This window comes from Mytilus edulis, chromosome 8 (genome assembly GCF_963676685.1).
Source record: "Mytilus edulis chromosome 8, xbMytEdul2.2, whole genome shotgun sequence".
NCBI lineage: Eukaryota > Metazoa > Mollusca > Bivalvia > Mytilida > Mytilidae > Mytilus > Mytilus edulis.
In genome coordinates this window covers 18,663,366-18,675,828 of record NC_092351.1, presented here as the reverse complement: position 1 = coordinate 18,675,828, position 12,463 = coordinate 18,663,366, and the positions used below count along the sequence as shown (strand labels likewise).

Sequence of the window (12,463 nt, the reverse complement as noted above, 5' to 3'; positions counted from 1 at the left end):
GTCCCTTTGGTATCTTTGGACTCTTTTACTGATGTCTAAATTTATATGTTTACGTTTTTTTCTCATAGGAAAGCTACCATTTTTGTCTTCGTCTAGCTGAGGGTCAGTTAAAGGATGTAACTCGTATTTTACTAATGATACATAGGGATGGTGTCAATGAAATGGTAAGTGTTAAATTCTAAGAGCAAACCATATTAATAGCATTACTAGACATATATATACATATATGATTGAAATCTGTTGTACATACATAAGTTTTCTGTGTGATGGGACTGTAGCGCGACACATGGCTACCTTTAGATATATAGGTGAAGTAAATAAACTAACTTGTGATACCAAGAGTACAAATTGGTACGCCTGACACGCTTTACAAAAGACTCACCAGTAAGCCACCACGGTCTAGGTTATTGGACAGGAGTATTTAGATATGACGTTAAAATTATTTACATGCAGTAAACTAAGTCTAAGTCTAGCCCTCAACCAATCTTTAAATGACAACTGTAGAACGTGAGACATAACGATATCCGTTAGTATTAAAATGCTCTAAAATTGTATGTATAATTCTTCATTATAGGATCTATTTGGTTGTTATAAAAAATGAAATTTAAAAAAATTAATATTTGATGAGGTTGAATATAAATCATTGCCATGTATGTCATATCATTTGCAGTTATTGAAATGTCTTATTTAATATTGAGCTCTTGTTATTGAAATTTGGATAAATGAATTTATTTTAGGCTAATCCAGAGAAGACGCATTCACTCAGTAAAGACGATAATCGCCAAATTAAAGATGTAAGAAAAGTACTTGCCAAATATTCAGCAGCCACTGTTATAGGGGTAAATATATTCTAATATAATATACTAGTAACAAAACGAATTCTTGGCTAAAGCTCTTATCATGATATCAATCAATATTCCATATTGTTCAAGATACAAAATGTGTAGGCATTTACCCTTTCCGATTCCTCAAAATATTAGACGTAATAAAATCAACAGCTTTGTATTAACTTATGGTTAATGGTTCCGATTGTACGGTAAACAGTATGAGCCTAACTTACTCTAACAGCGAAACAAACAGCTTAAATACCTAAAATAAATACTACATGTATTTTAATTGTTAAAAAAAACGACATTAAAAATATTACTGTATTCATATCAAGGTCATGTTAAGACATGTACATAGGAGACTCACGAACATTGAACACATTCGTTCGGTATTTCTTTTACGATTAAAGATTTGTTTGTAAATAAATATATGTTAAAATACTCTTAAGATAAATACAGACAACAGTAGTATACCGTTGTGTAAAGGTCATAAATCGATAGAAAGAGAAGGGCAACATAATCAAACGACAACATACATAGAAACGAACTTTTTGATCTGCCATATTGCTGACTTAAGACATTTTAAATGTTATATACATTTTGATATTTACATATATAACAAGAATAATCACACAATGGAATTCAGCGTCTTAATAACTTAAGAAATATATGTATTTTCATTTCCAGTTGTACCAGACTTCAGAAGGTAAATCTTATATCACGGAAGAACAATTAGAACAATGTGAACAGTTTGTGCATAAATGTGTTGAACTTTGTTGGCTAATGGCAGTCAACGATCCACCGGTACATATGTTTAGTGATATGAAATCCGGAGAATCAATAGATACCACTTATTTCCGACACTTCACGAGTTCTGGAGATTATGCTGAATACGTAGTTTGGCCTGCATTATTACTTAGCAAGAAAGGACCTGTGATATCTAAAGGAGTTGTACAGGCTATATGAAAGTCTAAAACAATACTCTACAAGATGTCCTCAAATGTGATTTTATTTTAATAAGGCGTTGTTGTAAATACAAAAACGTAATTGGTACATTATTTATGGTCACTACCTGCGATATATGTAGTATCACCTTTCACCGTCCTATAATATACATGCAGCACTGGTGCTAATATACTGTCGTTTCACATTGTTTGTCATCATGTTATATTTAAGAATAAAATGTTATAGATATTGTTTCCGAGTTAAAACCTGTACAGATAATCATTTCAAAGTTGAAAAGGATTTTTTCAAATGTTTAAAAACATGACAAAACTACTTCTAAATTTCATAATGGAAGTAATACAATAAAATGGAAAATGGTAAGGAAAGTCCATTCTATTAGTCGAATGAATTTATACTTTACTCAACTGATCTGCCAAAATGTGGGTTGCGTTCCAAACACTTTTGTTTTGAATTGCTAAATTTCATATCTCTGATGTCAGGTAAAAACGATTTGGCAATTTTGCCCACCTGGACGATTGATATACTGTACGACACACATATTGTCGTATTTGACTAAGTCCTAATTGATATCAGGTAATTTAGAAAATTTTGCAAAGTCCGAATCACTGCTTCCATATCCAAACAATTTATGTTCCAAGATTATTTTTTGTCGCATTAAATTCTATTCGAAAAATTGGATTCGGGGAAAGGAAACCAAAAAAAAAAACGTTTTCGACTGTATGTTGGCTGAAATGTCAGTTAACTGCTTGCAGTCTGTTGTTATTTATGTATTATTATCATTTTATTTATTTTCTTTGGTTACATCTTCTAACATCAGACTCGGACTTCTCTTGAACTGAATTTTAAATGTGCGTATTGTTATGCGTTTACTTTTCTATATTGGCTAGAGGTATAGGGGGAGGGTTGAGATCTCATAAACATGTTTAACCCCGCCGCATTTTTGCACCTGTCCCAAGTCGGGAGCCTCTGACCTTTGTTAGTCTTGTATTATTTTAATTTAGTTTCTTGTGTACAATACGGAAATTAGTATGGCGTTCATTATCACTGAACTAGTATATATTTGTTTAGGGGCCAGCTGAAGGACGCCTCCGGGTGCGGGAATTTTTCGTTATATTGAAGACCTGTTGCTGACCTTCTGTTGTTGTTTTTTCTATGGTCGGGTTGTTGTCTCTGTGACACATTCCCCATTTCCATTCTCAATTTTATAGTCATACATCTGCACATTGGATTCCAAAATCTTGAAAGATGGAATTGCATGGGTCTCGTGTAAAGACGAGGATTTAGAATTAATTCGAATAAAGATGTCATTTTGCCTAAAATTACAAAAAAAAAATCTCATTACGTTGTTTGATCCAAAAACATGTTCTGAATCGTCAATTTTGAAATATTTAGCTAAATGGAAGTACTAAACCCTTATCGAAATGTAGTGCTCCCCCATGGTACATCGGTTTTTTTGTGATTTCCTGTCTTGAAACAAGTTTTGATTTATCTTTGATTATAATAAAAAAAATTGTGAAACTATCCGATTTATACATTTCTGTCGATCTTGTAACAACCGATGATTTATTTGGTATACATACTGTCGGCATTCCAATGGGAACAAACTGTGCCCCTCTACTTGCCGACTTGTTTCTTTATTATTATGAGGCTGACTTCTTACAGGAACTTCTTAGGAAGAAAGATAAGAAGTTAGCGATATCCTTTAACTCTACTTTCCGCTATATAGATGATGTTCTTTCACTAAATAATGCAAAATTTGGTGACTATGTGGAACGCATCCATCCCATCGAACTAGAGATAAAGGATACTACAGATACAGTTAAGTCGGACTGATATCTTGACTTACATCTAGAAATTGACAATGAGGGTTATCACATAAGCAACACGACTGGCGCCACATGTGGAGCAGGATCTACTTACCCTTCAAGAGCACCTGAGATCAACCCTAGTTTTTGATGGGTGCGTGTTGTGTATTTTTTAGTTTTTTATGTTGTGTCATGTGTACTATTGTTTGTCTATTTGTCTTTTTCATTTTAAGCCATGGCGTTGTCAGTTTATTTTCGATTTATGAGTTTGTCTGTCCCTTTGGTATCTTTCGGCCCTCTTTTAAGCCAGTCATCTAGGTGAATCGCTAATCTGAAGTTTTGGTCTTCAAATAAGTTTCTATTATAAATAAAGATACTTGTGGAGCAAAGTACGAAGTTGAACACCATTGCTAATTAAAAATTCCTAAAAGTTTGCCAAATAGTATGGGTCACTATCAATTGAGACAAGTTTTAAATTGTAAATAGATGTATAGCAGCTGTTGGATATTTTCTGAAATCGTTTAAAAATATTATCTGATTTGTTTGAAGATAATCTAGCATATTCAAACTTCCTCTTTTCACTTTATCACATTTATTCAATTATACAATTATTCTTTCTGCCCCTTCATTTTCTCTAAGCTAGTGTGAACCGTTAACAGGTAACTCATCTTCGTGTGAAGAAAGAAAATGACATCTAGAGCTCAAATCCTTTAATATTGAACAATCCTGAACATGCTAAGTGCAAAGGAGCTGTTTTGCGGCTTATAAGGTATAAGAATTCACCAGATCGATCCTTCTGGCATGATGACTTAATACTTAAAACATATTTTACAGTCTGTGACGTTGTGCTTTTGGGAACGTTCTGACATCTTCTAATAGATCTTTAAGCAAAGACCCAATGATAAATATATAGCATAGAGGTAATGTACAATCCTAATGCACGTTGACACGAAAAAACAAAACTTTCAAGTTATTCAAAAGCTTGACTCTATAAATGTCTATGATTGTCTTTATTTCTTTTTCGAGAACATGTCGTTACCCAAAATCACGGTATAGGTTTAGTACTAGCCTGACAAGTGGTCTGCGCTCTTCCGACAGAACTGTACCCAGATTGTTATAATTGAATCTGGGTAAAGCTTATCTCTATCTATTCTGATCATTGTTATCCTCAATAGAGTTAGCAAACTGTTGAGAAACTATTTTGAATTTGCAAATTTTAAGTTACTTTCTAATTTCGTAAGTAGCCTGTTACGTCTTTTTTTAAAAAACGTTTCTTTTTCCCCAACCTAGTTGTTTTACTACTCGACTAATTTGATTTTTTCTGAATTTTATAACATGAGGAATCAGTAGTCCAGATGGCCAAAATTTGTCAGAACTGTGCATACCGTCATCGCTATCGTTAATTACGATTTATATAATAATATATAAATATAGACAAAGAACAATAACCTCCTTTGTTTAAATATGCTGAATATAAGATTCGAGTGAAAGCTTATCTTAAATTCAACCAAAAAAAAAATTGAAATAATCTTATATGGGTGATTTCTACTCGGGGTAGTTTGAAAGAGGAAGCGAATACGGCATTTCCACAATTCGAATCGTTTGAGTGTTGGCGATGAAAGTATTCTAATACGATGGACTTATTTTATTTGAAATGTTAATCTATCAGGAATGTTTATTTGACTTGATCACATCTTACTATTTGTGATATTACTGTCTTAACGTAACAACAATTTTCGTTTGGTATATCCGGTGTAACAAATTAAATATAATATTTCAGAAGCTTTCGAATAAATCTAATTAGATTTGACGGAATTTTTAGAATGATTTTTTAGTTGAACATCAAGAATATATTTTATTAATTTTGTAGCTAGAACATTCACAATAATTATTATGTTTTGCATATGAAGATATATAGATTCCAACACTGCAACAAGTGTATGACGATATATTTCCACTCGAGGAAATTACATTTTGATATTTTTCAGGCGCGAGGCTTGACGAGCTTTTTGAATATTTAAAATACTGTTGAGAGTGGAGAAATATCGTAATACACGAGTTGTAGTGGAGAAATATATTTTTCTAATGATTTTTATATTCAATTTTCAAAGATGAACAGAAAGTTGTGGGCCTCATGTGTGACGTCATTAAGTATTGTCGATTTTTTTATGATGTCACAATACATGCAATAGGAAATTCAGAAGAAACCAAGAAACTTTAACATTAAAATTGAATTTCGACAAATCATTTGCTGAGAACAGATATTTTACTAATATCCTCGAGGAGAAATATTTGTCTTACACCGATCAAGAAGTATGAAAATAACACAAAAATGAGAACCATTATCAAGGAAATATTTATTTGAAAAAAGGAGTAAATACATCATAACTCTAACAACACAATCACATACAAAAAGACATATTCGGATCTAGAGCAAATTATAATTCAATTCAAAATTGTAATTTAAAGTTGATAATTAGTAAACAATTCACGTTAAACAAACAAAACATGTATTCTTTGCAATTCGACTATGTATGAATAAAGTTGAGGGTGAACTATATGTCAAGCTCCAAATCGCCTCACGGGAGATATCTTAAAAAATGTATTGTCTTAAAGACAAGATCAGACAAGACAATAGTAGTTTATCGATTATCATACTGAAACCTGTAAATTAATTTTAAATAAACAAACCGAGAGAGAGGTAAATAATGGAATTTCGTGAAATACAAATGGAACAAAGCCAATTGCTTCGATTGAACTAGATTCTATAAACCACATTGCCTCACATTCTCATTTAAAAAAAATTCACACAACTTATTAAATGGGCATTTAAAAAGTCAGAATGACAATATATATGTTCAAACTCTTTTAGGTCATTTTTTTAGAAGCAATAAACAAAAGAATTATGTCAATCGGACATGCTTTGATACTATATCTGCCCTATGATAACATTTTGGTTCGCTTTGGAGATTCCGTATATCGTCAGGTTATCGGAATTCCAATGGGTTCTAACTGTGCACCATTTATTGCAGACCTGTTTTGGGATTGCTATGAGTTACAATTTATGACAAAAATCAACAAAGATATAAAAAAGAAGATGTGGTATGATTGCCAATGAGACAACTGTCAACAAGACCAAAATGACACAGACATTAACAACTATAGGTCACCGTACGGCTTTCAACAATGAGCAAAGCCCATACCGCATCGACCCATCGCAACAACATCTGAAACAAATATTTAATAATACTTTTAGATATTTGGATGACATATTGGCTCTCACTAATGACGACTTCAGTATGTATAATATCGGAATTTATCCTGTTGAACTTATTTTAAATATAATAATGACCACTGTCCTTTCCACGATCTTGATATCTATATCATTAACGGAAAGCTTAATACTAAAATTTAGGATAAAAGAGATGATTTTTCATTTCCTATCGTTAATTATCCATTTTTAGATGGTGACGTTCCCTTGTCACCATCTTACGGTCTTTATATATCTCAACTTGTACGATTCTTTCTTGTATGTAACAACGTTTTAGATTTTAACGAGAGAAATTTATGTATTACTGAAAAAATATTACACCAGGGTTTTCGATATTACAAACTAGTCAAAAAATTTACAAACCTTTATCATCGGCACAAGGAGATCATTCGTAAATATAGCTCAACATGCAGACTTCTTATACGTTCAGGTATTTCACATCCAATATTTTATGGAAATATTCTTTAAAAAGCACAAAAATGTCAGTATTCACCTCAGAAACTAACAAAACCATTACATAGACTTATTAAGAAGGGATATAGTTACGATGTTGTTGTCAGGTCATTAAAGATTGCATATTTTGGTTTTAATATTGATTCACTTTAGGGTCTTTGCATCGGAACTAAACACATTTATTTAAAAGCCAGTTGTTGGCATGACACGGGTTATGTTCTTCTCATATATGTTATGATGGTATGATACTAAACCCCTAACGGGAGGGATTGTGCATGATATTCATATAATGAAGACTTATTCTTTCGATCAGTTTAATTGAAGTCTGGAGCTGGCATGTCAGTTAACTGCTAGTAGTCTGATGTTATTTATGTATTATTGTCATTTTGTTTATTTTCTTATGTTACATCTTCTGACATCGGACTCGGACTTGAACTGAATTTTAATGTGCGTATTATTATGCGTTTACTTTTCTACATTGGCTAGGGGTATAGGAGGAGGGTTGAGATCTCATAAACATGTTTAACCGCGCCGCATTTTTGCGCCTGTCCCAAGTCAGGAGCCTCTGGCCTTTCTTAATCTTGTATCATTTTTAATTTTAGTTCCTTGTGTATAATTTGGAGTTTAGTATAGTGTTCATTATCACTGAAGTAGTATATATATTTGTTTAGGGGCCAGCTGAAGGACGTCTCCGGGTGGGGGAATTTCTCGCTGCATTGAAGACCTATTGGTGACCTTCTGCTGTTGTCTTTTCTATGGTCGGGTTGTTGTTTCTTTGACACAATTCCCATTTCCATTCTCAATTTTATCGTCTGCTAAAAAGGGAGGCAAAAGATACCAGAGGCACAATCAAACTCATGAATCGTAAACAAACTGAAAACGCCATGGGTAAAAATGAAAAAGACAAACAGAGTGTAAACTGAATTGTGATAATGTTCGTAAGAATTGCATGGTGTTTAGCTGACAACGGGAAACTGAAGTTGTCATGTTTATCATAAATCCAAGTTTTAATTTGACCTTATATGTCCAGCATTTAGATTTTATTTTTGGTGGGATTTTTCTGTTTGTTTTGATGTATGAATACGAATTCACGTCTGAACAAAATGGGAACACCCACGCCGCAAGTGTTTAATGCTCTTGTATTATTTTTACTGCGAAATGAGTGTCCGCAATTGACCAATAACCCCTTCAATGCGCCTTGTAATACGTGTTCGTTATAATTTATTCATTTAATTTCTCTTTGAAAAACTTTCCTAGTTGATTAAATTCAAACTCGACCTGAAATATGATTAAATATTGGTCACTGCAAATTAGGCAAGGTACAGCTGTCAACTTCTTACAGAATTAGCTCTTCTTTTAATGATTCAAGTAAGATTGTTGTTTGCCCTTAACAAAATGTTTATGGAACAGCATATTGTCTTATGTGACCGTATTTGTGAATTGTTCACCTCGTTCCTCTGTTGATTAAAGTTTACCAGAGACGTGCTTTTCTCGACATGGATTGCTTTGATAATAATTTTAACAAAATAAACCCTAACAATACTGGCAAATTTACTTAATTTGACAAGGAAAAACATTAATGTCAAAGAAAATGACTAAATTTGGATTTTTTTAATCAAGAATGTCAATCATGATGGGATTTGGTTTAAAGCGGATACGTTTCCATACAATTTCAATTGGAGTATAACGAATTTTCTTGAAAAGCAAGGATGAAGTTTACTGGTTGATAAATTAATGTTTTGCAGAAACTGATCACCGCATATTTAATATATTCTAGTTTATCTAAGATGGAATCAATGTCAATAGGACTAGAAGAACAAATTATACATGATACATAATTAAATAAATATCATGTTGATGACGCCACTGTTATATGTGTATTATTATCATACAATCTTTTAAAAAGTATTTAACACTTTACAGTGATGCTTTTAAAAGACTATCTATTTACTAATACGACTTTAACAACAATTTGACATTCACATTCAAGTCATAAACAAAAACAAAAACAGAAAAAATTAGCACGAACCAAATGACTATAAGATTCCTGCCTAAGTACTAAAATTAGCATGTGGTGAGTGACAATAACTTTTTTTAAGATCCCAATTCTCAATGCGTTTTTCGAACAATGGTAACCTCTACAAAAAGTTATTAAAATATAATGACAAATACTCATCCTATCTAAGACGCAAAGGAAAGACCTCAGTTTCTTATGGGAAATTGAAATAGTTAAAAATTTGTTTATTTTGTTTTTGTTTCATCTAGATCAGAATCAAGCAGAATTTAACCAATCTTCATAATCAATGTCTTTTTTCACAATCTTGACGACTATAATAGTTAATATTTTCGCTGTCTTTTTATGTAACAACTAAAAGGATGTTTTATGCAGCAACTAAAAGGATGTTTTATGCAACAACTAAAAAAGATGTTTTATGCACCAACCAAAAGGGATGACTTGATTTCATTATCCACCAATTGTCATCGTTTATAAGGACTGCTTTACTCTTCGTATATTTCAAAAGAAGACCCAAAATAAGTGTATGTTAAAATTCATTTTTATTATTAGACATGATTAAAACAAAAATTGGGATATATGCCAACGATACAGAAAACAAACGACATAAAAAAAAATGGATATAAAAGAGGGACGAAAGAAATCAGAGGGACATTCAAACTTATAAATCGAAAATAAACTTACAACGCCATGGCTAAAAATGAAAAGACAAACAGACAAACAATAGTAAACATGACACAACATAAAAAAAACTAAAGAATAAGCAACACGAACCGCAACAAAAACTAGGGGTGATCTAAGGTGTTCCGCTTTAGCTATTAACCACACAACCTGACTCACATAATAAGTTTGTAAAATTTATGATTATAAATCAGCACAAACGTGAAGGTTAATCTTTGCCTTTTTCTTTTTAAATTGTTTTTTTTTTCCTCTTTACATTTTCACAATATCAACGAAAAGCGGTAAAGAAAGGGGTTAATGTCATAATCTATACCCATTTTAACATGGGTAGGCAATAAATGTGTCAATAGATATTAATATCGAGCGTTATGAAATGGTGACGCATATTACGTTACCTATATTAAATTAGCATGAGAATGGCATAATAGAATAATTTTGATTCCAATAAGAAGGTTCTATTGAGTTTTTTTTTGTTGGTTTTTTTCTTAGGGGGGAGGGGTCTATCCAAAAATTGGTTAAAATATTCCTTACAGTGCAATGACTCATATATTCACTCGTCTGACAACATTTTTATCAAATTTGACATTATGTAGTTTTTAAAATTTATACATATTTGCCTAGCCATTTTTTTTCTTTCTATTTGTAACGATTTTCAAAATGATAAACAATTGTTGCGATTTACTACAATATTCGATGTTGGTTCTTGGTAGCCGTCAATGTTATATGATATAATTTTAAGCTAAATTACCAAAGGATGTTGCAATTGGGGTTCATTATAGCCCAGAAAATTCAGAGGAAAGGATTCGAAAATGAAATATACAACGACAGACGACAGACGACATACTCCAAAGAGAGGGACGAAAGATACCAGAGGGACAGTCAAACTCATAAATCGAAAATAAACGGAGAACGCCATGGCTAAAAATGAAAAAGACAGACAAACAATAGTACACATGACACAACATAGAAAACTAAAGAATAAACAACACGAACCCCAACAAAAACTAGGGGTGATCTCATGTGCTCCTGAAGGGTAAGCAGATCCTGCTACACATGTGGCACCTGTCGTGTTGCTTATGTGATAGCAAATCCGACAAATAGTCTAATTCAGTAGGTCACATTCATGAAAGGAAGTGGATGACAGTTAAGACGTAAAGAACATATCCGATATCATCTGTGAAACGGTTATTCCATAAAGGTCAACCAACTCGTGATGGCGTCCGTAAAATTTACGAAATGATGATTTCAACTTCACCATTTGGAACTCTTGGTGTAATAGCTTTCTTGTGAGCAGCAACCCTCTATCAAGAAAATCATGATAGGAAATGCAAGCACGGGAATATCGTTTCAATTTAGGAGATATATACACCGTATGCAGGTGCTGCTGGAATGTTGCTGCTTAGAAATGGAAAGTACACAATTGGAAAGCTGAAATCATCTCTTTTGTCGTAAAGTTTTGTTTTCTACCGACCCTCATTGTCAATGTCTAGATGTAAGTCAAGATATGAGGCCGACTTAACTGTATCTGTTGTATCCTCTATCTCTACTTCGATGGGATAGATGCGTTCAACATAGTCACCACATTTTGAATTATTAAGTGAAATAACATCATATTTATAGCGGAAAGTAAAGTTAAAGGATTTTGGTAACTTCGTATCTTTCTTCCAGCTTTCTATGAACCAGCAATGATATTGGTTTTATAATATCTTTATTAACAAATTAAATGTCTGATGAACATTTTCAAAACAGTATATCAATCTTCAAAATCAGAGAGAAGGTCATAATGTGTAAATTCTGAACTATAACAAATGGAATTTTTTAACGACCTTGACTGGATATACAGCCCTCGCACGGTCGGTCGGAACGATAAATACCAAGTGATCATACTATTATACAGTCGTACGTAGCGAACATTCATACACGTCTCATCAATCGATGCAATTAGTAGTTAATAAAGTTATAATGTAATAAATCAGATTCATTCCAACATAACCACGGCTTCAGTGTTATCTATACAAAAGAGAGAGATGCGTCTTAATACGTTCATAACACATCAAATTAGCGTAAAATTAATGGTCTTAGAAATAAACAATATATACAAACATTAATCAGACACAAGACTAACAAGTCTAAATGTAATATTGCTAATAGACTGTTGAAATGTAAATTTCTCTTTTCAATATTAATAAATCAAAACTGACAAATATACTGAAAGGTTTCCATTAATATTATCAACATTTTCTTCCACAGAAAATATCATTGATCCAAATATACAATCATATAAGACATTTAGGCATTTTTATGTGATGTAAAACATATCATTCCATGCTCTTGAAAACACATCCTGGTTGGATTTATTCGTTTCGAGATGCCCAAATACTTTAAAGATAATTTAATTTTGTTGTATAAAATTTTTTTTATAAGTTTTGCGGTTTTTAATTCAACA

The 12,463-nt window shown here is 32.4% G+C and overlaps 1 protein-coding gene across 3 annotated transcripts in view; it reads left to right on the top strand.

The window, feature by feature from the left end:
- Positions 1–2,024, top strand: part of LOC139484998 (uncharacterized) — a 61,307-nt gene extending 59,283 nt beyond the window's left edge. For all 3 annotated transcript variants that reach the window (XM_071269081.1, XM_071269080.1, XM_071269079.1), the window contains 3 exons: positions 69–164; positions 738–839; positions 1,515–2,024. In XM_071269081.1, the coding sequence (XP_071125182.1) occupies positions 69–164; positions 738–839; positions 1,515–1,793 (477 nt within the window). In that variant the 3' untranslated portion in view covers positions 1,794–2,024. The remainder of the gene's footprint in view (positions 1–68; positions 165–737; positions 840–1,514) is intronic.
- Positions 2,025–12,463: the final 10,439 nt, after the last annotated feature.